This window comes from Falco peregrinus, chromosome 2 (genome assembly GCF_023634155.1).
Source record: "Falco peregrinus isolate bFalPer1 chromosome 2, bFalPer1.pri, whole genome shotgun sequence".
Taxonomy (NCBI): domain Eukaryota; kingdom Metazoa; phylum Chordata; class Aves; order Falconiformes; family Falconidae; genus Falco; species Falco peregrinus.
This window is the reverse complement of record NC_073722.1, coordinates 98,472,355-98,500,262: the sequence shown is the minus strand read 5'-3', so window position 1 is coordinate 98,500,262 and position 27,908 is coordinate 98,472,355. Positions and strand designations below refer to the sequence as shown.

At 40.8% G+C, this 27,908-nt stretch overlaps 2 protein-coding genes across 3 annotated transcripts in view; one reads left to right on the top strand and one right to left on the bottom strand.

Moving 5' to 3' along the window:
- Window positions 1-4,492, bottom strand: part of GLT1D1 (glycosyltransferase 1 domain containing 1) — a 58,164-nt gene extending 53,672 nt beyond the window's left edge. The window contains exon 1 of one of the 2 annotated variants that reach the window (XM_055795688.1): window positions 4,006-4,492. In XM_055795688.1, coding sequence (XP_055651663.1) covers window positions 4,006-4,073 — 68 coding nt within the window. In that variant the 5' untranslated portion in view covers window positions 4,074-4,492. The remainder of the gene's footprint in view (window positions 1-4,005) is intronic. The other variant, XM_055795689.1, reaches the window with a different exon arrangement.
- Window positions 4,493-9,085: 4,593 nt separating this feature from the next.
- Window positions 9,086-27,908, top strand: part of SLC15A4 (solute carrier family 15 member 4) — a 30,771-nt gene continuing 11,948 nt past the window's right edge. The window contains exons 1-5 of the mRNA XM_027777211.2: window positions 9,086-9,801; window positions 17,876-18,171; window positions 19,044-19,212; window positions 20,275-20,352; window positions 25,249-25,417. Coding sequence (XP_027633012.2) covers window positions 9,232-9,801; window positions 17,876-18,171; window positions 19,044-19,212; window positions 20,275-20,352; window positions 25,249-25,417 — 1,282 coding nt within the window. The 5' untranslated portion in view covers window positions 9,086-9,231. The remainder of the gene's footprint in view (window positions 9,802-17,875; window positions 18,172-19,043; window positions 19,213-20,274; window positions 20,353-25,248; window positions 25,418-27,908) is intronic.

Below are 27,908 nucleotides of genomic sequence, written 5' to 3'. Positions count from 1 at the left end.
TCTTTATCTTATGTGATGTCTTCCTCTCAAAAACATTTATGTTCTAATTTTCAACGGATACCACAATGGAATTAATTGCAGACAAAGAATGTTTGATTTCCAAAATGTTCCTGGTAGGTAGATACACTGGCGCTTAAACAGCACAAAAAAAGGCTGCATCCAAAAATACTCTCCCTTTCCCTAGACTGTCTAGTCTGTAAAGCAGCTATGCATCAACTACTGTTAAATCTATACAGCACAATTCTAAACTTACTGAGTGAGCAGTCACTTCCACTGCCTTTTCTGAAGCTTGCCCAGAGCTGAATACTTGTAATTCCCACTGAAGCTGAATTACAAGAGCTGAAACCCTGCTTGATCTTCTCTGTTTTTTCATAAATTATCTTAATTTTCTTCATACTTATTAAAGTACTCTTGATTTTATTTCTCTAACTTATCCTTTAAACACCACAGACAAATTGTGTGGGCATGAATGAATAAAATCCACTGTGAATAAGAACAGAAATTAGCAACGAGTGAAAATGGGGAGAGAATCCTTCTGTCTCTATGTTCTGAAGTCACTAAGTATCCTTTGGAAGGACAAAATAACTGTGCAAAGTTTAACCCTGCCTTCTAAATAGGTCTAGCCGTGCAAAACACTTTGAGATGCAGCATACGCCAAGTGCAGGCCATGTAAATGACGGCATCCCGGCTCCAAAGGTAGAAGATGAACACGTGCCTGGCAGCTGCCCTGCTCTGGGAACGGCCAGGCAAAGAGCAGCAGAACTTATCAGCACCTGTGCAAACTGATGTAGGCAGGTAAAAGATCTCTTATGATCTATCACGAAGAGAAGAGGATCCCCTGCTGTATGAGTGCTCTTCTGTGTGATTTTAACAGAGGCAGATAGGGTAAGACTAAACCAAAGAAAAGCTGGGGCTCAGAATTACTCCAATAAATGACTAAGCTGAAATATAATTGTAAAGAGGAATGATAACCATTACTGAATTTGTGGGTTTAATTCTCTTGCAGTTGATTACCTGGAGATTTACAGAGTGGCTATCTATCTCAACTGTCCCATTTCAAATGAGAACGAAATAATCTCTCCCCCTCCAAAAAAATTTACATACTGACATAATACTTCATCTAAATCTTTCTAATTAACCAATTAATTCAAGATTTCTATTCCTCCTTACCACCAAGCAATAAAAGATGAGCAGAACATTTCAAGGGGCAGAGAAGGTTCATATATTTTCTTTCCTAACACCCTCTTTGATCTCATTTCTAAGGCTGAAGAATGGCAGCCTAGCCAAAGGCTTTTGCTTAGTGTTTTATTCTCTACTCATTCCTCATATTTTTTAAGGTGATTAAAGATTATGCACACCAATATGAATAAAGCCCACAGCACATTCATTATATTGCTTGTTTTAGCAAGCTGATTTCTAGCCAAATTAGATTCTGGTATCTTTGTCACCAGTAACTTTAAACCCAGGAAATGAACATGTTATTTACGAAAAGATGAAGCAGTTATAGGAACAGCTGTAATACCATAAACATAGTATATCCAGTGATATTAAGCCATAAAACTAATCTGTGCTGGCAAGTGTCCAACCTGGAGACAACTTCATTCTTTCATTTATACCTAACCAAAAGTGCCATAGTTCGATATATTTAAAAAAAAAATACCGAAAAAATAAATTCATAAGCATGTATGCACATACAACTGAGGCAAAATATTAGCTGGAATATACATTTTCTGTGTATTAACACATACGCTACAGAGGTTACCATATGCAGTTAACCTCAGGTATGGCAGATTAGTGTGAGAAGTGACACGTCCAAGCCTTTGGCTATAGACACTGATTTTTATTGGTTTTTAATGGCATAAAGTCTTAAGAAAACCCGTATTAGATGGAACTATCTGTTTAGGATGGTTTTAGTGATAGCTGTCACCTGACTAGCCTTTTAGTCAGGAAGACAGATTTAATTGCTAGCTAATACTTTTTATCCTGATCAGACTTCTTTTTTTTTTCCTGAACGGGCTCGTTTATATTACTACTATAAATAACATTTGTAGTAGGTGATAAGATAGCAACTAAACATTACATAAGTCACTACTTGCAAACACTATTTCTGTTAGAATCCTTTATCATAAACGTGAATTAAACTGACCTTTCACTCTTTATTTTCTTTCTGTTTGAAGGTCTATGTGCATGAGAAAGCAGCATCCACTTTGTACAAGGTATGCCTATAAATCAACAGGATGCTACAGCAAGTCAGCGTACTCTACACAGATCACTGCAGCTATGTTCACAGAGCTGCAAATGATCGCGTTGGCAGATGGTTTAACGTATTACCATGTTAACCATGCTGTTGCATCTCACCAAGCCTATGCCCTCTTTCATACTAAAACACATTATCTTAGGCTACCTTGCAAGAGTCACAGCTGGGGAAGGCTAACCACAACTGCTGGTTACTGTGACTCCCGTAAAGACACTTTGCTAAACCAGTGTCTCTTGATGCAGTATGCTCCCATGACCACAATCAGCCTCGGTGTAGTTAAAAGACAATTTGAAATAATATCTATACTTTTGTTTGTCTGGTTTATTCAGGCTTAGCTTAACTAGAAATAATGTAAAACCTGCTTTCCACTAGATTACCTCTGAATGATTCCACAGTCTAAATGTTTGTCCAACTTTACTCAAAGCTGAAGATGAAGGTAAGTGAATATTTAATTTGCAAAGGTAGAAGAAATAATCTGATGGAGGAAGAATAAGCATTGATGTCCCCAAGAATAACAAGTTTTGTATTATCCAGTGAGAGCAAAAGTAAGAGATGAAAGGAAACGCTGGATGCCACACAAACCACCACACGTAAACTCTGTGCTGACACATACAGGCATAAAAACATGTATTATAATGTATTTGGGTTATGTCAACATTTTATTAATAATTATTGTTTTAAAACACAGAAAACTTTCTCTGGTCCAGCTTTCTCTGGTCTTCATGCTCCATTTGTTTGTATCTTCGCTGCCTGTACGAGTGACACAAGGCGGCAGGTATGTTCTGCCTTCCCGTACAGCAGTCTTGCACAAAACTAAGACTGAACTTGGTGCGACACGAGTGTGAAAAGCTAAACAATGTCAGGGCACTATTTCTATCTATGCATAACCTTAACAGTGTGCGAATGCGCAGATCAAGGTTGGGCAAAAACTTGCAATGATTAGGCTACCCTGCGACATTTATTCTAAGAAAAACAGCTGCACTGTGGATGAAGGTAAGCAGCAACCCAGTCCTTACTTCGGGCCCCAAGAGGACAAAACCATTTGGAAAGTGTTTCATTTTTGTGGTGATGATGTGTATTTTTTTTAACAAAGCGCACACCCACACAGCAAAGCCCTCAGACGCGCTGTCAGCCATATCCTTTTTCCACATCACAGAAGTTAATTAACGGGGACATTGGGAATATTTATGCAGTTCCGCCCGTCCGACACCCTGCAAAGCACCGACTCCCGCCCGTGCTCCCACGAGGCGCCCGCTGACCGCCCGCACCGCTGCGGCAGCCCCTGCACAACCGCTGCCCGCGGTGGCGCCGCCGCAGCCCCCCACGCCCGCCCCGGGCACCGGCCCCCCCCTCCCCCGCGGCGGGCAGCCCCCCCCCCGCAGCGCTCCTGCCTCCGAGCCCGGGCCGCCCCGCAGGCGCCACCTGCGCCCCTGCCAGCCGCCCGCCCCCGGCACAAAGGTCTGCGCTTTGGGGACGGGGATGTTTTGGGGGGGGGGGGGATCCCCTCGGCTCCCCCCTGCCTTACTCCCCGGTCGGACGGGCCGAGGGGGGCGCGCTGCCCAGCCGCAGCCGCAGCGGGGTTCGCCCCCGCGCCCAGGGGCTCGGCCCCACCGCTCGCAGGCCCGGCTCCCCGGCAAGCGGCCCGCGCCGCCCCGGCCCCGGCCAGCGCAGGCAGGAGGGGGGGCGGGGGGGGGGCGGGGGCGGGCGGCGGGTTCCCCCCTCCGCTCGCGCCGCCGGGCGGCACTTACCGGATCCTGGCCGCGGTGGTCGCGTTGCCGGTCTGCGCCCGGAGGCACGCCAGCAAGAGCAGCCTCATGGCGGCCCCGCCAGCCCGCCCGCCGCCTCACCGAGGGGCAGCGCGGCCGCCGCCTCCTCACCTGCCGGCGGAGCGGCGCGGGGGCCACCTGGCCCGGGCCCGGGGGCGGGAGCGGAGCCCTGCGCGGGTGGCGCCGCCCGCGGGGCTGAGCGGCAGGGCCCGGCCGTGAGGGGCCGGCCGCGGCCTGGCCAGGTGTGGCTGCTGGGAGGGCACCCGGCAGCGGTAGCCCTGGGTCCCGGCGGCGGGGGTGAGCTCCCACTCGTGCGCCGGGAGCCTTGGGGCCCCCCAGCAGTGTTGTGTGTTTGCACTCAACAGCGCAGAGGTGACTGCTCAGATCATGGCCTCGCAGAGGCCTGCGAGAGCTTCTGAGAACATCAGCGGGGGGCTGGTATCGGCCGCCCTACGTGTCTGCTGGTTCATATTCAGTGCAGGAATGGAGAAAAAGCTAATTGTGGATAAGATGCCAGCAACCACAGAAGCCAGAGGAATGTGCTAGAACAAAGCAATGGGAGGGTCAAAGACCCGCACTAAATGTCAGGGAAGGCTGTATGACGAAGCAGAGTCAAAGGTGTGTAAGGCCAGGGGAAAGCTCTGGTGAGGAATTGGCACAGGAGGAATTTTATCAGTGTGCTTTCTAAAACTCCAAACTGAGTATTGGAGAGTTTTGTCTCTAATCAGACATGGTAATAGATAATGGTATCAGAACCACCGCCTCCACGGCAGCAGGCAGAATCCAAAGATACGACAAAGCAGGGAAGAGAAACAAGAATAACTTGAACTCATGATGAAGAAAGCTGTATCCCAAACCATGAAGGCAGTCCTCAGGATAAACCCCAATTATAGCCAGAAATGCAGTGAGCAGCCCAGATCAGACGGGCAGCGGGCAGTAAGACAGAGGCCAGTTTAGGGCGTCTGTTGGGAGATTGATAGGGCCAGGTGACTGACTATAGATATCCATGGCCTTGAACTTGATTCAACATTTTGTAAAAACATTGAGAACGCATGCAGGATGTTTGTGGTCATGAGACAGATAAGGAGGGCTTGATCTAACAGAAAACTCACTTTTTTTGCTTTTATCGTAGTCTGGTGCCCTGGTGTAATTCACTACAGGGCCACATGGATGCTTATGTTTCCCCAAGGCTGCAGAAAACAGGGAGAGGTGATCTGCAAACTGTAGTGCCTGTCTGCCGTGGCTTGAATTACATTTCAAGTCTCAGTGTCAGGTAAAGGGAGAAAAATAGGCCACATACAGAGAAAGGCTCTTAAATTTAGTAATTTTTAAAACAGTACTTCTTCAAATAACTTGTGTGGAACACTGAGGATGATCGGTATTCAGGAAGTGAGGGTTCAGAAGTGATAAATACTGGAGTGTATTCTGGCAAATTGTAAACATTTTGGTACACCGGCTCACATTTTGCTAATGGGTCTTTGTGCTGTAGAGCTATGCTCACCTGTCTGCATCTCACTGAGTTATCACTTAGAAAAAATTCAGTACAGCATTTTTCAGGCCAGGTTAAACTCCACCAAAACTAAAAAAAGAGGGCTACAACTTAGAAAAGCAACAAATCTTGCTTAAATGCTAAAAATAGCATAAATGCTAACTTAAGGGTAGGCAAGACCAAGCTATTTGCATCACCATTTTAGACAGCATTTCTGGCACTTCCTGACCCCACCAAAATTTAGAGGGCTTTTGTCAGTCTGACTAGGGTGCTAGCCTTGACCTACGTGGCTTATATGACGTGTATTTGGCCTTTTGAGGGCATGTACCACCCTCAAATCTAGCACCAGCCATCTCTGTTAATCATGGCTGTCCAACTGTCAGTCTAACAGACCTGTAATGTATGACACAACTGCACGAAGCTCATGCAGCTGCCTTTCAATCTCCTGATACATTGCTGCTCTAAATGCTTCCCCAACAGACCCTCCTCCTGGTTCCAAGATCTTCCACGCACACCATAGCTCACCCAGTTGCCATCCCACTGCATCATGCTGAGAAAAGCTGTCTGTGTGTGTGCCAGCCAAGAAACACCTTGCCAGGTTGCTGCAACCCTGTACCTAGAGCAGCCTAGGTAATCCAAAGTGGGAGCATTCCCAATTTGCACGGCCTAAAGCAAGATATCTGATGATGCAATGCACAAAGTCATGTTGTGGGTTAAAAGGAAGCTGTGGTTTTGATATCTGCATGAGATACCAAATTAAAAATAGCTTGGCCATTGTAACTTTTCACCACTGCTAGCTCTAAAACCAGACAGCAGCTATCCAGCACATTTAGTGTGTAACACAAAAAAGACAAAAATGCAAACATCAAAGTAAGACAAAGCCTGCTCCATGAGACAAATGAGGAAACTTAAACAGTCATCTGGGAAATAAAGAGAAAATAAAGGAAACATTCAAAGAAGTCTTAACATTTTATTACTATTTATGGTAACTCTGGTTTTTAATGCTGTATAGGCCTTAACTGCAAAAATTGAAAATCTTCAAGTCTATGCGGCATTAATATTGTTATCTTTGAAAACATGTACATTCACTTATGTATCACTGCATATACATAGCTGCATTCATTTTACTCAAAGAGAGGGTCATGGATGTATCTTAATAAAGAAGTTTTAAATATACTGTAGCTAACTGCTCTTGTTTGGAGGAAAATTATAAACCACCTTCCTGAAGCTGCTATACTTCCAGAGAGAATGTTTGGGTTGTAACAGTAGCGTTTGAATTTTAGTGAGACTACCTACTTCTCAATACTTGAAGATTTAAGTAATATTTTATAATGTACATTTCAAAGACTGTTCAGCATTGTTAGGTGTTTGTAACAGTTGTTGAGTAGGCCAGTACAAAAATCTAACCCCCCCTCAGAAAGGGAAACTATGAAGGCCCTGGAATGTGCTATCTGTATATATTAAAACACGAAATAACACAAAGTGTGCGTACTTTGTAGCCTGCAGCCAATACTACCCCTTAGAAAATGTAATCACAATTGATATGATATACTGTATTGAGCTGGGCAAAGCTGAAATGTAATTTTTTAAATTACAGAATCAGTCATGTGACAATAGTGCACAAAAATCTCTGTATAGCTAGTTGCATTTTCCTCACTTCCTCTGTCACGAAATTTAACTAGTTAGGAAAGCAAATATATTTAATGAGTCATTTTATGGCATGTTATTTACAAAAGCCTATCATTAAATGAATATATTTACTTTTACAAGCATCACCTGCTCCATTACCAACACTGTTCCAAAAATTTTAAGTCCTACCTAGATGTTGGGTGTAACTATATGATGTCAGTCTGTTTACCGAAAAAACACACAACCAGAATTATCTTTCCCACTTTGTTCTGGCCAAAAATATGATTTTAAGATCTGCTGTTGAAGGCGATTACGTACTTTCATGACCTTTAGCTCAACATACGTGATGTGGAACAAAAGAACATCTTGGGGCCTCGATTTTGCAGCCGCTAATTTGTTTTCTCATTTTAATCATGCACTTTGTTCCATTCACATCAAAGTCTTCATTCCCCACATGTACTTACGACATATTATTACTGCAGGTACATCCAGATAAACGTAACTTCAAACACTGGGCACATGACCCACATCCCGCTGCCGTTCGCCCATGGTGGGGCGAGCACCGCCGGGCAGCTCCAGCTGTTTTGCTGATTGACTGGATACAAGCAAAAATTAATTCCAAATCAAATGTAAGAAGAAATGCAGTTTATTATATTACAATAACAGGAAATAGCATGCAATATAATAAAAGGAAACAGTACTAGTTATTATGCATAATATGATAGAAGAGCAATAGGAGTGAAGCATCAGATCATTACTGCAAAGCGTTACAGACAATAAGGAAAGGATACATCACTAGTTACCACCTTAACATTGCCCAGGTCCACCCCTTCGGCTGGGAGCCCTGTTGCAGCTGGCACCAGGAGTCTCTTGGGAACTGAGAAAATTCCATCACAGTGCATCCACCCGTAGGTGAGGCTTCTGGCCCAGTCCCAGAGCTCAGCCACCTTTATAATCAGTGAAAAACAGAAATAGTTTACGCACACAGTGTGTGTAAACTCTGAAGTTTAGGCAAAGTGCACGGCTGTGAGGTTCACACAGGCCAGGGCCGTGGCCCAACGCCCGAGCGCGGCACAGGTACTGCGGTGACGCAGCTGCACACAGCACTGGGTGTTGGGATGGGCCTGCTCACATCTTGCTTGTCCAGGGGCTCAGGACAAACACCACCGGCTCATTAAGCTGTCCTTGAGCTCCCTGTCCCAAGTTAAGCAATCCCTAATTAAAGATGAAGCCTTTTTCATAAGCAGTAATCAATTTAATGAATTTTTACCATACCAGCACAGGTGGCCAGGCAGCTTCACGTGCCAGCACCATGGTAACACCACCAACAGCACAATTTACAAGGCACATTTGCATTTTTCTGCAGGATGGCCATTTTACGGGGACAACCCTTGCTCTCACTTTTCCGGCTGAGACGCGAGGTCGGGAAACCAACTGCATTTTACTATTGCTGCCGTTGCTGCTACTGCTGGGTAAGGCCAAGGAGAACATAAGGGCTCTGACAGAAGCCAAGTGCTGCATCTGTGGCATCAGTAAAGTCGCTCAGCTCCAGCTAAGGCCTAAAACGTAACTCCCGGCCTGAGCTAACGCACAAAATAACCATAAAATAAGTTTTCGCTGCTGCTGCTCCTGCTCCTGCAGCCCCTCCCCCCCGGCCTCTTTACCCCGCCTGGAGTCCTAACGACAGCGACGAGGGAAAACCTGCGGGGAGAAAGCTGCTGCCTCCCGTCCGCAGCGGGGCTCCGCACAGCCGGGGGCGCAAGCGAGACCCGGCTCGGCTCCGCTCCGCTCCGCTCGGCTCGGCCCGCTACCCCGCGCCCCCTCGCGGCCCGGGCTCCCTCGCGGCGGCGCCCCCGGCGGGCCCGCCCCGCAGCTTCCGGCCCGCACGTCCCGCCCCCCGCTCGCCGCTCGCTGGGGCCCGGCCGCCCACGTGACGGTGCCACCGGCGGAGCGACGGCGCCCTCAGCTAATGGCGCCGCGCCGCTCCCCGCCGGGGCGGGTCGGGCCGCGCCGCCGCGGCCGCGTCTCCTCGGGGTGGGCCGGGAAGCGCGGAGCGGCCGCGGCCGGGCCGGGGAGGAGGAGGCCGCGTCATGGAGGAGGCCGAGCCGAGCGAGCGCAGCCCCTTGCTGAGCAGCGGGGAGCGCGGGCGGGCGGCGAGCGGCGCTTTCCACGGGCGGCGGCTGGCCTGCGCCGCCGTGCTGCTGGCCGAGCTGCTGGAGCGCGTGGCCTTCTACGGCATCACCTCCAATTTGGTGCTCTTCCTCAACGGGCCTCCCTACGGCTGGGAGGGTGCCCAGGCCAGCCAGGCCCTGCTGCTTTTCATGGGCATCACCTACCTGGTGTCGCCCTTCGGAGGCTGGCTGGCTGATGCCCTCCTGGGCAAGTTCGGCACCATCCTGCTCAGCATGGCGCTCTACCTGCTGGGCATGCTGGCCTTCCCTGTCATCGCGGCACCGCACACCCGCCAGGGCCTCTGTGGGGACATCCCCTTGTTCCCCATAGAGAACTGCTCCTCTCCGGCAGCCAACGCCACCGTGGCGCCTTGCTCCCAGGTGGGAGCCACCCGCTACTGTGCCAGCGCCACCTTCGTCGGACTGGTCCTCGTGGGGCTGGGCGTCGGGTCGGTCAAGGCCAACATCACCCCATTCGGGGCGGACCAGGTCAAGTATTTTTTGGCAGCTGCTGCCAAATCCTTTGCGGGTGCTGATCTGAACCAGGGGATGGCTGTCAGTCGTGCAGGGGGGCTTGCCTTGGTGGGGTGGGCAGTGCACCCGCAGCCTCCAGGTTCTGTACGTGTTAAGTCTCAGGGGGAATCGGGTCACCCAGCCTTGTGCCCTCTGCAGTGCCGGCTGGTGACTTGGACCTTGTTTCATAGAGTTTTGGTAGCTGTGTGGTGTCTGGTCTCTTATGACCCTTGGTTTCCTGGTAGCTCTGCCTTACGTGTGGTACCTGATTTGGCTAAACCATCACCACCTTGAGGAGTTGGGTTGAACAGCCATTAAGTACCCAGTTAATTTGACCTCAGAGCTCATCGGATGAAATACCTGATACACATTTTATCTTTGACAAGGATGACACGGGCCTGCAGCGGCAGCGTTCAGAGGCCTTTATCATCCTGTGATAAACGAAGGCTAGAGAACAAACAAGTCTTTTATGCTTTAGGTATTCTCTGTGCTGCACTGCCCTTGAGTGGTATTTTTGTTCGAACTAATGTTACATGACAGGTGGGAAGGTGCTCTCAATGTGATAACATATTACCTGGGCTGTTCTCATAAGGACATAGCCTGTCAAACAACCTTACTCAGATGCACTTCAGTGGTATCATTCGTTGGATCATCACTGCAGAACCAAGTGGCTTTACAGAAAACATTTCAGAGGCAGCTCATTGTTCAGTATCGACTGGAATGTGCTGTTGCACCTACTTTTTTTACAATCTTACACTGAGGTAGTAGGCTGACTGGATGTTGGAAGTATAATTTCTGCTTTCAGATTGAGAATTTCAGGTACTTAGGTACTGAGCAGTTTTTCTAACCAAACTGTTTGATTGATGACAAAGCAAGGAAAATACCCCCGATCTGGTTGCATGTCTGTTTACTGGCCCATTGGGTTCTGGTTAGAGCAGGTATCAGAAATGCCATGAAATTCTTTGTGCGAGGTAGGATCTACCACAATAACATACCTCAGTCTCTATTGTGCAGTTTACATTTGTCATTCTTTGGAATGACGCTGTGTCCCCCCAGCGTATTGGTTCTGTTTAAGATAGCATGAGCCCATCAAGTGAAGTGGCTTTAATATGACTTTATCTTGTAAGGTGTTTTTCAAAACTGACTGCTTATCCCCAGAACACTTTATGAACGTTAAATATAAGAGATAAATAATGGCAGGAACAGGGCAGAAGAAGAGCCATTGCCAATGGAAGTGTAGCTGTACTAGCTGGATTTTCTAAAGGCTTTCCCCTGAGGATTTCACAGAAAGCAAGTTTTGGCTAGATTTGCAGATAATTCACGGTGATTTATGTATGGTGAAGCAAAAGAAATACACCTTTCTGGTTCATAATAATCAGTAGAGCTCTGCCGAGGACTGAATTTTTTCCCTTCTCTCTTTTTCTGGATTATCATTACAGCATACCACTTACCTTGTTGTGCGGTTTAGGGTCCTCTGGGGTGCATTCTACCTGTATAGGAATGTAGCAAACTGCTGGGTAGGTGGATATATATTGCTGAGAATAAAGTCTGTCTCTGAGAGTCACATTCTTGGGACACCAGAACACAATGCAAACATGTTTTGGCTGGATGTGTGCTGATAAGATTTGTCCTCTTTCCCTTAAATACCAAACAAAGGAAAATATGACTTGTGTATCATGTACTTCAGCTGATATGAACCACCTTGTAGGTATTGTTAATTACACTTCATTGTAATGAATTCAACAATTAACATTCATAAAAATTACCATGTAATCTTTTCAGTTTTAGCGTATGATCTGTAACTTGGCTGGAGAGCCTAAACATAATGAGGATTTATTTATTTGGAAGAAAAGAATTGCTTTGTGGAAAACAGGAAATTAAATTCCAATACTACTTTTTCTCCAAAATTAAAAAAGATGTACTTTCTTAATTTCTGTTAAATGGGTGCTTTTAGAACTGGTGTTACAAGTGACTAAGTAGACATAGTATAGAGTAACTTTTGCCAGTCAGCCTAGGAAAGAAAACTACTGCAAACTAAGTATAGACCAACTTTACTTAACTGTGTTCTAAATGAGAGCTGTTTTTCTAGAAGTTGCAGGTTGGTCCATCATACAGGTCTAAATCTGGTTCTTAGAATAGTGTTTATAATCATGTGATATGTATAACCTGGCATTTTCAGTTCTGCTTTTAAGCGCCAGTGTTCTGCAGTCACTTCCTGTTCAGTGTGGCAGTTTGTGACCTTGTTTCGTTAGGAAACAATATGACTGTCCCTCATTATTGTGAAAGCTGATTTAGCTTCAACGTTGAAGCCAATATTAATAGTAGACTTCTGATCTGCTATCAGCTACAATCATTGCTCTACTTGTAATCTATTGTGGGGTTAGGGTGGTTAGAGGTGCTAGGTTTAACCCTATGTCTTCTTTCTGAATTGCCATCATAGTCTTTAAATCATCAGCAGTCCATAACCTGCCAAAAATCTTCTAGCTTTGCTAAAACCATTGCTAATGGTAGCATCACCAGAGGCAGGACACTGTTGGAAATTGCTGCTGTCAAGATGGCTTTTTAGTGTGATTTTCAACCTTTGTTTATTTCTTTGTAGAACTTTGATTTTCCAGCCTCTGGGGAAGGATGGGGGACCATGTATAAAGACTTGACGGTCACTAACTGCAAGTTACTGTGTTGTTGAACTTCTTAGGAGACTGCGGACATCTAAGACTGCAGGTGTTTGAAAACTGAAGTTGTGGCATTCACATCGGCAGTACTAACTTGTTTTTTTGACAGAAACAATGGATGTACTAGCGAGGGGAAGCAGACTTTGAGGACTGCTCAGATTTTAGTATAAAAATCTGAAATTATGTAGCAGCTCAGTAGTACTGTATTACTGAGCTCTCTCCAGATGCTTTCAAAGAATAACTGATGCCTGTAGTGATGGATTAGAAGGTCAGAATTCTGTAGGAGTAAACCTGACAGGAAAACGTCATTGTGCTTTTCTTTTGTAGGCTAAGGACAAGGGCAAGCTTCTACGTTTTCATCCTTGCTCTGTTGCGTGGCTGCTCACATAGTTGGCTGGGATAGATTTGGGGGGTTTTGTCACATTTGCCACTTGTGACTGTCAGTTGATTGCAGGAACAAATTAAAACTGCTGATGTCAGTAACTTTTAAATAATTGTTTTCCTTTTATGAGAGTCAAATAGGAGGTCATAGCTTTGGATCTGTCACAAAGTGAAAAGGGAGAGAGGCAATATGATGACACACTGGAACTCTGAAATGTTGGGGTTTAGGAAATACTTGAGATCCTTAGCAGATGATGTCAGAAATCAGATGTCACTGTGGAATGCTAGACTCCAGATAGGTAGTAGCTGCTGCAAAAATAATTCCTGCGGATAGTAATTTCTTTGAAACAGACCTAGCTGTAGAGAGCTGGGTAATTACTTTGTGACAAGGCAGAGCATCTAAACATAGAAACTACGGGGAAGCAATTATGCTTTTATAGATTCCTGGCTCTTTACATAAAAATCAGGAATATCTAATAGAATCTTAATACTTGAGCTGTGTAATATTTTTGGTTTTGAGCTGTACAAACTGCTTGGATTAGTACTTGGATCATCACCTAAGAATGATGCTGGTGTTGAAAAATCCAGGGGAGGGATAATTCAGCAAGGGATCATCTTTCTTCCAAGTCAGAATGAGGTCTAAGTGTTAACTGCAGGGATGGCTGTGCTGTGGAAGTTGCTGTCGGTCAGATATTTGTAATGACTTTTCATCAGATGTTGTAACTACAACTACTTCTTTACTGTAGTTGCATTTAAAATTTTGTTTTGATTGTAAGATGTTAAAACTCCTATCCTACATGAGTTTAGAGTATTGCACTGCAGTCACACAGCTGATGTGTCCTCTGCTGAAAGTGGCTGTAAATAACTAAATGATTACATAATTACCATAACATAGTGTTCCAGGCACTCAGGATTCTTTATCGTGAAAACTGTAGTTGTAATTATATCTCACCTGACCATAATTAGTCTGATATGTGTTTTGTTTTAGAAATTTTGAATTTTGAGAACTATTCCTTTACTATTTTGAAATCCAGTGCTGTGTAAGTCCCAGTTAGAAAACACAGAATGACACTGTGCTTTTCTTTCTGCATTTGAATTAACTATATGTAAATGGTAGTTATCAGATATAACAAGAAAAAGGACTTTTGGACTGTACAAAAATCAATTGTTAGGTTAGATTTTCTTTTGCGGAAGTTATGTTAGATGTCTTGAAAGTAGCACAATCATTTTATTTCCTCTTTAGAGGCCACCTGAATGCAGGCAGCATTGACATGTGGCCAGTTACCGACAAAGCAGCTGTGGCCAGAAGGCTTAAGAGTTGCTCATTTCCTTCATTTCTTTGTAGGTGGATTTTTTTGGTGTGGGTTTTGTTTTTTTTTTTAGTTTTGGGTGAGGGCTATGGGGGAGTGGGAGGCTTTTGGGGTTTAGTTTGGTTGGGTGTGGTTTTTTTTTTTTAATTAAAATGGTTTAATTAAGCTTATGGTTTAAAAATGTAATTTTTAAAAAAATTTAAATGGTTTTATTAAACTTATGGTTTAAAAGTGGAAAATCTGGGGCAATTGGGATGCTCCTTGTATGGTACAGTAGGTCATTCTGTATTTTTGTTGAAGTAGAAGCACTACTGGAGTGTTCCTTAGTGTTCTTGGAGAATGATGTGGTATCCCATTTAGTAGGGAAAAAAGCTGTGTAAGATTGAGGAATGCAGACTAGTGAACTGGAGACTCAAGGTAGGATATTTTGCAGTGAGAGTTGATCTAAATAAGTGACAGCTGTCCAACTCTGCTAAATTTTGTGGAAAACGTCCCAATCTGGGCTGATATGCAAAACAAGGTGTTATCTTGAGCATATAAATTGTGTGTATTAGATACTTGCTAATATTCATTCAAGTTAGGGCACCTTTGAAACAGTGTTACTACAGTATTTGCATTTGCTGATAGGAAGCCTTGCACGCTAGCCATGGCATTTTGCTGCTACTGTTTGCATTTTCCTGTTGTAGGGAGTTTGACTAAAACGTGATAAATGTAAGAAGGTTACCTTTTTCATACCTTTTAGATTTTGTTATGATGGGGGCAGAATCTTGTAAACATACCTATTTTGACCTTTACTGCAGGGATGTGGAACCCTTAGCCCACAGGACAGGTTCGAGCCAGGACCCACACCATACTTGTACCATTTATGTGCAGAGTTTTCCTGCTGCAGTTGCTGGTAGGACATTAAGAATATAATGAAGCTGGTGGTGCTGGTACCACAAGGAGAGTGTGTGCTTGAGCACTGATGAAATTGAGCCGAGGGAGTGATAGATTTTCCTTTCTGCTTGGATGATTGAAAATAATGTAAGCATAAGGGGGGAAAGGAGACATCGTGCAGTTTTGAGAAAAATACTTGTCCCTGATAAAAGTAAAATAATAAAATTCCAACATGGTTTTCTTCTTGGTTCCTTATTAAAATGTAGTGTGTACTTATGAAGAGGATAAACCAATCTATTTTGTGCGGTCACACAACTCAAGTAATAGTTAGAAAGGGGAAACCTTGAGTCGTCTGCTGTAAATGTAATATAGCTTATATTTTGGGCAGCTGACGTAGTGCTTGAAAGGAACTACAAGGATTGCCTTTTAACACTTGTTTTCTGGCTTTGGTAAGAAATCTTCATGGCTGTTCCGCTTTGACAAGATATTCCACCAGCTAGTTCAGTGCAATTTGTATTAAGTTATTAATGTTTGTAAATGAAATGCTATAGTGGCATTTCAGACGTGGCTGTGATGTGATTTTTAGGCTATATATACCTTGACAAAGAAGCAGAAAATGGATTATTTTCATTGTAAGCCTCTGGTGGGTCTGTCCTTTGAACATTGCATTCCTTTTTGGTCACTGTTTCAAAAAGGATACTGGAGATGGAAGTTTCAGGGAAGGGCCATGGACATGTCAGTAGTTCCCATGCAAGGAATCAGGAAACAGTCTGCAACTCTCTCTCTCAGAAAAGGCAGCTGGAAGGAAGATATGACGGTTTGTGGAAGTAGTGGCTGGGGGAGAGAGGCAGAACTGGACCAGGGGTGGGATGAAGCTGTTGTCTTCTGTTGTTTCCTGGAACATGGTAAAACGAGTGGGACTGGTACAGGGCAGGTTCAAAACAGACAGATGGAGGTGGTTCTCCCCACTGTATAATTAGCTGGGGAACTCTTTGCCACAGGATGTTACGGTTTTAAAAGCTGACCTGGGTTCAGAGGCAGTCTAGACAAGTTCATGGAGGGGAGACCTGCAGCATTTGTTAAGTAGACAGAAGACATCCTTCGTTCATGAAGTTTCTCAGGAGCTAATGGTTGGAGGCTCGGATAATACTCGATAGAAGCACTGTGCTGTGCTTGCCCTGTTCTTGCCCTGTTCTTACCTGTATCGAAGTTCAGTTTTGTCTGCCAGCTTTTCTTTGCATAGACGTGAGCAAGGTCATTTGTAGGAAGAGTGGGAAGCATCCTGCTTGCAGAAATCATAAGAAAACTGAGATTTTATGATGAAGAAATGGAAACTCTCTAAAATAGATTGCTAACTCTTCATATAAGTGGAGCATTGTGTTTATGATATAATGATTTGTTGCCACTTAGGGTTTAGAAGGAATTCCTAGCTTGATATGTTACTGCAGGTGATGACTGTTAAAATTACAAAATGGGTACCAAGTTGAAACTGGAAAGGGAGAATTTCTTGGATTTAGGCTTCAAGATTGTATTTGATATGCTAACAGCCCCACCTGAATGCCTAACAATGCTATTAACCATGCACTGGAATAGATGCCTTGATATTTTTTTTTGTTAGGCTTGGTTAAATGATACTGATGGGTTTTTGCACCACTGAGAAACTTGAAGCTGTAAATCAGAACTGACAATGCTAAAAACTTACTTCAAGACATAGCTTGCTTTTTTTATTGGCAGACTAGACACAGATTTTTTTGAAGATCTGACAGATGAGGAAGGGAAACTTGCAATTAGAAATCAAGAGCAACTGACTCAGCAAGACTGGTGCATGGCACTGACTTGCTAGTCGTTGTTAATGGCCTTTCAGTTATAAAACAGTGACAAGTACGGTATTATGAATTCTTCTACAGACTAGTTGATCTTTTTAATGTATTTCAAATTTTAGCTTGCATAATTTCTCCTACATCACACCTTATGAGTGATGCTGGGTTCCTGTGACTTAATTGCAAAACATGGGGTGACTTATGGTAGGCAATACAGAATAAAGAGTGATGCTGAAAACTGTACAGGGTAATTCTGTAAACCAGGGATGTCTTTACTTTCACTGAAAGCTTCTGAAAGACGCTGAAAGCTTCAAGCAGAAAAAGAGCACTATGAACTAGTGCTGACCTAACATAGGAGTAAATGTTTACTGGGATCTTGTGACACCTCAAGCAACCCAAATGTAATTATTTCATTTTTTTAAAGGTCAGAATGGCAAGTGTTCAGTTTATGTTCTGATGAGAGGCATTAGGACTGTATTAAAATTTAAATGTCTGCTTAAATTACCAAGTAGTCATTTGAGGCTTAGAAAACGGAATATGATTAACTATTTTGCATACACAGTTGGAAGAAGAAATTGTTGCAATACTATTAATACATTAATTTTTGGGTAGCTTAACTTTTTTTTACTAAAAAAAAAGTCCACTTCTGTGGACTACGGGACATTAATCTGAGTGATCTTTGTCTAGAGAAATGATCAAATGAGAGACAGTGCAGTAGAAATAATAATGAACTCTATGGGAAAACGATGTAGTTTAGTATTGTATGACTTTTCTATCCCTGTGCTGAACTTCTAGAAGGTCACTGATGTAATGGGGTAGCTCAGTAAGGTGTCATTTCATCAAATACCATGCTAAGCCCAAAACACTTCAATCATTTCAGTATGACACTAAATTAAACCTATACCCTTCAGTGCATTGAACTTGATTGAAGAAAATTAAGCCTGTTTATCAGAATTCAGAAATTAAATGACTTGTTTTTAATCTTTTCCAGGTCAAAGATCGGGGTCCAGAAGCCACAAGAAGATTTTTTAATTGGTTTTATTGGAGCATTAATTTGGGAGCTATTCTCTCTCTGGGAGGCATTGCATACATTCAACAGAATGTGAGCTTTGTTATTGGATATAGTATCCCAACAGTTTGCATTGGGATTTCATTCATGGTTTTCTTATGTGGTCAGAGTTTCTTCATCACAAAACCGCCTGATGGTAGTGCCTTCACAGACATGTTTAAAATTCTCGCATATTCTTGTTGCTCAAGAAAAAGACATGTGGAACATTCAACTAATAGGTTTGTAATGAGCTCTTTTGTATAGTCTGAATTCAGTGAATCGGCCTAAGAGTTGGAACGGGTTAGTTCGAACTAGCTGGCAGTAAGTCACCCTAGAGAATACACTAGAATATGCAGTTTTGCTTTGAGAACTGAAACTGGAAAATTGGCATAATGGAGGTGCTTTCTGGGAGTTCTGGGATAAAAGAGGGGCACGTTTTGAGATCACTGATCTCCATGCTGCAAGATCATCAGCTGTTGTCGACTGAGTGCTGTGACTTGACAGTTCAGTTTCTGGAAGTGTAATGTAACCTAAGTGTGCTGGTTTTAAGCGTTAGTTAACTTTCTACTTTCTTCTCTACTTAGATATGTTTAACTTCTACTTTGAAAAACATGTCATCTGTATTTAGTGTCGTAACTGGCTTGATGGCAGCCAAAACATATATTGGCTTTTTGCTTTCTAGATGGTTTTTCCCCTCTTAAGAGATACCCATGGAATACTGGTGGCTGAATTTAGTCGGTGATGATAAGAGATGTCAAGTGCCTCCTCTGCAAGGGCTTTCGTGTATTCACATTGCAAATCAGTTTAATGAATCAGAATAACCTGTATTTTGTGATACTGTTTCTTAAGTTCTGCATATTGCAGAATATATAAATTATATTTGTGTGTGGTGGTGGGAGAATGGGAAATAAGGAAACCTTTATAATGGAAGTTTTCAGCTTGTGCTTTAATCTGCTGATGACTCATTCTGGCCTAGTTTTGCTGTATTTTACAGGAATAGCTAACTCATTTTTGAAAGGCATGAGTTTCTTTATAACGAAGTGTCACAAGTTTGCCAGTTGTGTCAGTTTTTGTTGTTGTTTGACTAAACGTTTCAAATTCTTTTCAAAAGTGAAGGCCAGGGAATACTTCAGCAACCTCGCAAGCAAAGCCTGTTTGAGATGGCCAAGTTGTCTCGTGGGGGCCCGTTCAGAGAAGATAAAGTAGAAGATGTGAAAGCTCTTGTCAAGATTATCCCTGTCTTTTTGGCTTTAATACCTTACTGGACAGTGTATTTTCAAGTGAGTAGTTCCAAACGGTTACATTTTTATTTTACGCATCTAAAAAACATCACTTTTAATTTAAGGCCATAATTTCCTCTTCTCCCAGTTGCAGTTGAAAGGTCTTAGGACACTAGCATTCAGTTGCAGTTCTGAGTCTGTGTTACAAATCTAACTCCTGTCTGAAAACCACCCCCCAGATCAGCTGCCAGGAGGAAACATAGAAAAGCTTCAAGGGGAAACTGTTCCATGAGGTCTATCACAGTTAGTGTTCAGTAGCTGTGATTCTAAAGAAGATTAATATTGAAAAGGATTTTTCAGAACTCTAGTATTGACAGTTTGACTTGTTTAATACCCGTGTGTTCAATACTGTCAACTACTTGTCTTTCACACACCTGGGTTGCATCTCAGGAGTCATTTAAGTAATACTATGTTAACAAAACCAATACTATGTGATGGTAGCTGCTTCTGAATTTTTTTTATTTCCTAGATAAAATTGTTGTGGAAAGCTGTATTAGCTTACCAGTATGCCAAAGTGTCTAATTTCACCTTTTTCTGGGGGCTTTCATAAATATGAAACTTTACCCCGAAGCTGAGACATGAATAATGGCTACTAAGAATACTTGCAAATAATATTTTGACTTAATTATAAAAAAGAAAACAAAAGCATTAAAATGATAGTTAAAACTAACAGTTGTACAAATTAACGTATCTTAAATGCTGCGCTCTGTTTCATCTTGCATTTGATTCAGATAGATCAGGATCAGTGGTCTAGATTTCATTTTAATTACTTCCTTTCTGTTTTTTCTGTCTTAATGAGATGAAACAGGATGGCAGGTAGGTTTTTGAGGGAAGATATGCAGAAATTGTTTTGAAAGTCACATGAGTGATGCTTTGTGTTTTTAATAAAAATAAATGTAAAGGTTAAAAAATCTTGACATGTTCTAACAACAATTCTTTTTGTTTTGCTATATTAACACTTTACCTCTGGTATAATCTTTGTTAATTATTAAAAATGTAAAAATACCTTGCTCTTAGTACTATCTTGTTCAAGTAGTCACAACTTATCTTTCCTAATGCTAGATGCAGACAACATATGTGTTGCAAAGTCTCCATCTGAAAATTCCTGAAATATCAAACGACACCAACTCAATTCATACGGTAAGCAGGGCAAAGCAAGTGAAAAGTATTTTTTCTTTAGTTGAAATGCAAAATGGGTAAGTATGGTACAAAAATTCCAGAAAGTTAAGGGGAATCGATAGCCACAGACGTGGGGCATTTAGAAGCATGACACATAGTACAGAGATTTTGGCACAGCTACCTGTGTATGGAGTTCACACCATCCTGTTTTGAATGTATTTAGGTAACTTTCACTGCTTTAATTAAGAATGTCTTTATCCTTCAGTAGACAAAGTACGATCTTTGAAGAAAGCTTATAAATCTCTATGCCCTAAGTTTTCAAAGTCTTAAGTAGTACACAAGCATTCCTAAAAACTCAGGAGGAATACCCATACTGAACTGAAACATTAGTATTTGCAAATTTGGAATCTGAGATACATTTGTAACTTTATACTGCTTAATCAGTATTCATTTTACCTTGATTCAGTTTAGCATATTGAAGGAAGTTGTTAGATCAATATTTTTCAAGAAAGGCTGGCATCATGTAATTGCAGAAATGGTACTGAGGAATAAAAACGAAAAGTATGAATGTAAGTTGTTAACAGGCTTACTAAAACGTTCTTTTAAAATCAAGTTTCTTCTGTTTTATTTCAGATTCATATCAGTAAGACAGAATGGCTTCAGTCTTTTTTATACAGATCAAAAATACAAAATGCTGGTGTTTTATTTTTCTTTGAACTTGTCTGAAAACTGAGCTGCTTCTGAATCACAGCCAAAGGCTTAATGGAAGTTTTTAATATATATATATATATATAAAAATATATAAAATATAGATATAGATATAGTCATACTGGCTAAGTAAGACTTCTAAACCAACCAAATGATAGTTACTTAGTTTTATACAGTTAAAAAAACTATAAAGAAAGAGTAGTTTGACTTTTTCAGTTAAATGCGTGCTGTCAACAAAAGAATCTAAAGCAAATTTCCTCAACTGAGTTCTCTGTGGATTTTTTTTTTTTTATTTTGCATAGCTTTTGGGGACAGAAAGCCATTGCCACTTTAACTTCAGGGTTCCGTTTTGTGGTGTTTGAGTTCCATGTTCATTTAAAAATAAGATATTTTCTTATTTCAAAATCCTAATTAGTCTGAGGCTTCTGTTTTAGTTGCATCAGTTTTAATTGTGGACCATATTCAGGGTAATTGTGTTAGATATACCTTATATATATATATATACACACCTAATAAATATATACACCTAGTTTTACTTTAATACAGGTTAGTACATTTACATTTGCTCTTTTCTTTGAGCTTTTTACTTTTCTTTATTGCTTGAGTATGAGAGGGGACTCTTAATTTTTTTCTGTTATTATGAACTATGTGACTCTTGTTAGAACATTGTCGTCGTTGGACTAGAGAAGTGGATTTTCTTTTTTCTAACAAAGTGCACACAAGACTTCAGTGTCCCATTGTCAGTCTGAAAATTAAAAATATTGTCAGTCTGAATATTTATTGTATAGAAATTAACATGGAGCTTTGTTTATCAAACTGAGCTTTCCTCACCACCTTTTTTGGGCATTAGAGTTGTTTTCAAGTTGTAAGTAGAGCATTATGTTTAGATTAGTTAAAAAAACAAACAAACAAAAAAGTTTTCATTGGTGTTGCTGAAAAGACTTTAAAATACCACTCATGCCATGTAGCCACTTTGTCTAATTTAAAAGTGTGCCTTTAAAAGTTAGTTACCTGGTTTTAGTGTTTAGTTAAAATATGCAGAATTTAAGGCAGGGACAATGGAAGAATGATCCTAGTCTCTCTTGATACTTCTAAATAATTTTTTTCTGTCTTGCTTAACTGACTGGCTCCTTTCTCTGCAGCACATCTGTTGTGTTGTTCTTGTCTTGTTTTGAAATACTTTGCTGTGATCTATCAGCATTAACAGCGTAAGTCAAATTAATTAGATTTTTGCTGTCTTCATTGGTATGTGGTTTACCTGAAGGATGCTGACCTGTAATCTGCATTATGTGGGTAGTATCTTTGAAAGTGATTCTGACTTGTTTGATTGCTCCAAATGAAAATTATTTGTGGTAATTAAGAAAAGGAGTGGTACTACAATGTTTTACATGAAAAACATTGTACCTTACCAGGTCTAGGTTTTCCTTAAGTTCTTTTAGCACCTCTGCCCAATAATAATAAAGTCTTACTACCTCTTGATTTGAAAAGAGTGAAATATGTGTATGCCCTTTTAATTTGCAGGCTCCTGATAGAGTAGAAAATGGAAAACCATACATTTTAAACACCCCCCCCCCCCCCCCCCCCAAGTGATTGCTTGTATGAAATACAGCAGTGCCAGAGGCGTTTGGTATTATTCTTCTGTCTTACCAGATTCAGCAATGATAAAACATTCCTACATCCTTGACTCTTAATTACACAAATCAGTCTTTGTACAAACTGTTACATAGGTTAATGCTGATGTGATATTTGAAGCAAATGAAAAGGTGAGTGGGAGAGGGAGGGATATTGAAAGTTTTAAATTGCTAAATATTTCAAAATAAGCAAGAGTTTGACTCGGCAGAAGTCATGGTGCATTTTTCGAAGTATGTGAAGATTGCTAAGCAATGTACATAACCTTATGTATCAAACTGCCGAGTATTTTTATATAGCTAAACCAGCTTATTCCATTTTCAAGTCTATGATCTTGAAATGCCCGGGAAACATTAAGTAGAGGTTGGGGTGAATTGAGTTTTACCATCATCATCATCATAACTTCTTGGGGTCAGCAAACTATGAACCAGAAAGCATTTGCCAGCGTTCCTTGGAGAACTGCAATGGCAACTGTCATGCACAGCAAGAAAGCCGTAGTACTTCTAACTACTGTTGTCACAACGTATCTGCGTGCAGAGTGCTAAAAATGTGCCACATACATATGCTCATGCTAGCTGGGGATTTTGACAAAGCCGTGTGTGGACACAGCTTGATGTCAGTCAAAGACTTGGTGCACTGGCTCAAACTCCTGTGAAAGTGCCAACTCCGGCTTCGCTTATGCAGAACTAAAGGTTCACATTTTGCTAACTCCTTGTTTTTGCAGTGTGTCATCGTCACAGCCATACTGGAGTTCTTACAACCGGCCAGTGAAACGGGGTTCTCATCTAGAATGAGGGATGCATGCCCCCCCCATGTTAGAGGCTCAGGGCTTGGGTTATTGAGATTCTTGCAGTGGTTGAGATTTGCAGCCTCAAGGGAACATGGCTGTCTTCCTCTTACTGTGGGTGTAACTTCACATTGTCACAGGCCCCTTGGTCATCCTGCGTAACCTCTAGAAAAATATTCATCTATTCTAACCTTGAGTTTACACACACAGGGAAACAGTTTAGTATCAAAAACTAAATCTGCATCAGAAACGCATAGTTCAAGCCGTGCTTGTATTTTGGGTCAAAGAGTCAGTGCAATGCACAGTACAGTATCACGTTGTTCTAAATGCAATTTTAAAAAATATTCCCAAACCAGAACATTTCTGTAAGTCTTCCTGTGCTGTCTTGGTTTGTTAGCTCAGAACACAGTACAGTATCACGTTGTTCTAAATGCAATTTAAAAAAATATTCCCAAACCAGAACATTTTTATAAATTTTCCTGTGCTGTCTTGGTTTGTTAGCTCAGAACACAGGCTAAATATTAGTAAGCTTGGTAGAAATTGTCTCATTCATACAGACGGGAATCTTACTGCCAATTACTGAGTCTTGCAAATGAGAAAGGATGCAAGTGTTACACCATTCTCTTTGTTCATTTGACAAGTGTAGTTTAATTTTAATTGAATTTTGTATTACATTAGTAAACTCTGTTTCTACTGTTCTGTGCCATAATTCTGAAAGTTCTAAGCCTAATAATAGAAGATCTATAGAACCTGGCTATTAAATGTTTTTTGTGACTGAAGCAGAAAAAACGTTTTAATTCTGTCAAGACTAGTGTATATCACTGAAAGCAAAATAATAGGGACTATTTAACTGCATTAAATCATGATTTGCATGCCATTAATACTGACTTTGAATGCTTTTAAAAATGTATCTTGGGGTATATTCACTTAAATAGTCTGCACAATTTTGTTTACTAGGTTTGAGTGGCTTAATCAATCATTCCTCAGACAGGTGTTCTATGACTAAAAACATCTCAACCGTAGAAAAGCTCCCAAAGGATAGTGATTTTTTCCCATTAAATGCATTTCAGGATGCATGCAGAAAACCTCACGTTGTGATAATGCTAATGGCTTCCTCATCTTTCAAAAGGAATTTGTACAGTTTTAGTTAGATAGTTAACTTTTATTTTAACAAAAAAAAAAATTGAGTAAGGTCCTAAAAAAAAATTGCAAAACATCTTTGCTGAGTTCTACATTTTGTTTTCTTAGAGTACTCTCTTCATTGGCCCAGTAATTTTTTTATTCCTGGTTTTCTTTGGAACAATGTGCACTATTTGCTTTTTTGAAAAGAACCTTTTTTCTCTGGGCACTTGACATTGTTCAGTCCCACTGGAAAGCTCCTACACCCACCCACCCCCCAAAAAAAACCCAAAACCAAAACCAACAAAGCAAAACAGAAAAACCCACCCAACACCCACCTCAGCCCAGCTGGAGGTGCATCTATAGTGTTATATATTATTATAGATTATATAGAGCATAGTATATATTCGTCACTATAGTTATACAGTGGGGAAGCATTTGTGCTTCTGAGCTAAGAGAATTATGAACTGCCAAATTAAAGGAAAACCTGAATAACTGATGGTTTTCCTCAGCTTTTACATACTCTTATTTTTCTTTTCACAGTAGCTATCAGTACACTGTGGTTTATTTTGGATCTCAGTCTTCCATCAAAAATATTTTTTCCTTTGTAAAATAATAGGAAAAATCAACCCTTAAGTAGGAAATTACTAACTTAAGTCATCTTATCTTTTCAGTTTCCAGCAGCCTGGTTGACTATGTTTGATGCAGTACTTATTCTGATCCTAATACCCTTAAAAGATAAATTGGTGGACCCCATTTTAAAGAGGAATGGCTTGCTCCCATCCTCACTGAAGAGGATTGCAGTTGGAATGTTCTTTGTAATGTGTTCTGCATTTGCTGCAGGTAAGAAAACAACTCTGAGATCTACTTCCATAGTTATTTATTCAGCTACTTGCAATAGCATTTTAAAAAAACACCTTTGTGAATCTTTAATTTGAGATTATTGAGAAGTCTTTTCCATGGGATAGTTAGAATGCAACTGCATGACTGTATTTCCCACAATGAAAGATACTTGATCCAAAAACTTACTGTTTTGAATGTTTGAAATAAAATTGGACCATTTTGCCTGCCTGCAATAGACTTTGAGTATACCTTTTAAAACCAATTGTCAATTAAGGTTTTCATATACAGTGTTACTTTCTAGTATGCTTGGTAGAGGAGAACTATTTGTCTTCTGACTGTATTTTCTCAACAAATGCCTTAGCTTCATGATCAGTGTTTAGGTTGTCTGAACAAAGTGTCCAGTGTTTGGGTATAAGGCTGTTAATCCTCTTAAAATAATCTTTATGGTATTGTTGAGGTCCATGTTGTTTGATTTATTAACAATTTATCTTGAAGCTGAAAATTTATTTACCTTGAAAAACAAATTAGTTCAGAAATAAGTATGTTCCTTCATATATTTGACTTCCAAGTATTAAAGCAGGGAAAGAATTTTAGGTAAAATTTCACTTTATCTGAAACAATAAAGTTAGGTTATAGCTGAACAAGAATTTCCTCACACTTTGGTTTTTTTTCTCCCCATCTTAATGTTCCCTAATGTTTGGGAATTACCGTAGTGTAAAATAGCTTAGCTGTAGCATGAAAGGAAAAAGATGACAACTCTGTTCAAACCATAAATCAGCTGCTTTTGAGATGATTTAAAGTTGTTAAGCACTGCTGATGTGGAACTGAACATCCCTGAGCAATGCTTCATAGAACCTATAGCCTTCACCTAGTATCACTGTAATGAACATATTGATAAAGCATTATAGCATTAAATAAATTAATTTCAGCAGTTGTAATCTCCTATATTTTAGAGAGGGACACTTTATATGGCTATTAAGATTTCTTTCAATGAGAGAGATAATTACCTTATTAGGCCAAGGTCACTTTGCGTGTGGGCAAGTAAAGCTCTTAAAGCAAAGTCATTTAAACTTAAAATAGGAATTTTTCTCTTATTCCATGTTAACTTAGGACACTGCTACCAGCAAAAGAAGATGATGTAGAACAGTTAAATGTCAGGTCTTTAAATAGAACCTGCTGGCTCACATGTGAGTTCAAACCCAGCAATATCTGTCTTCATTAGTACTGGGGGAAAAAAGCTTATTGAGCTACGATAGCTGAGTTGGGGAATGGGTTCGCATAGCAGAACTCTTAAAAATTTCAACTACTTGTTTTCTATTCACCGACAAATGTAACACACAATTTTGTTGTTTGAGCCTCTCCTAACTCTTCCACAGTAGAAACTGAGAAGGTAAATTCTTCGGGTGGTTATCTGCAGTCTGGTTGGAAAGTTTAACCTTTAGACTAACTTAACATCCCTTCATCATAGCATGAATTTAAGAGCTTCAGTTGCAACAAATTTGGGGCATAGGAAACTCTGTTTATTTTAGCAGGGTGGAAAGCTTCTGTTGGTTCGTGTTTCATAAAATTTTTATTTTCTCATTAAATGTTAGTTATAGAAGCCATATTTTAATATTCTTAAAATACAACATTAATTCCCACCATTTCTGCCTAGAGGTAGACATTGATTAACATCTTAAAAGTATGAAGCTGTTAATGTCTTAACTTGCAGTCTTGGAAGTATCTTAATAATTTTTTGTGTGCCATATTTCCATTTTAACTTACTTATCTAACTGGCATTAGTTGTGGATGCTACTTTAGGCTACCTATTAGATTTTTTTGGCTTATTTTAAATACCTTACAAACTGTATGAGAATACAACTGATTAGATTTAATGAACATCTGCAGTGCTTCATGCATTTTATCATAAATTCTGAGCAGCAGTATATAAGGTTATTCAACTGGAAAATCTACTTCATTTATAGAGTTTAAACAATTGTAGCAAGCAGTTAAGATTCTTTTAACTACTAAAACTGTAAGATTAAACTTGAAGCTTGTCTATCAAAGTCTAAGAAAGAATTCATAGATTCTAGATTCTGAAGTACTTGGCCTTGAAGATAAATTTATGACAACGCTTGGTATGTTGTAGTTATGCTCCTGTGTGGTTAAACACCTCCTAAATCTACTTACGTTAAGAAGAGTATCAGAGGCATTAAGGATCACTAGGTGTTAATGTTAGTTAGCATTAGAGGTGCAATAATTTTGTGTTGAATGCATATGAATGAAATTATGTCTGAGTTCTTAGCTGATTGTACTGCCTTGTTTACATTTTAGTTAAGTTCCACTCTAAAATGTTTGTCAGCTGTATTAAAACTAAAACACCAAGAAATCCAGGTTTATTTTAATGACTTCAGCTTTTCACAGTTCAGAGGGCACTGAGGTGGCTGAAAAGCTAAAGAAAAGTACTTAAAAATAAGATGGGTAAGTGGTCACCTGAAAAGAAATGAAGGTA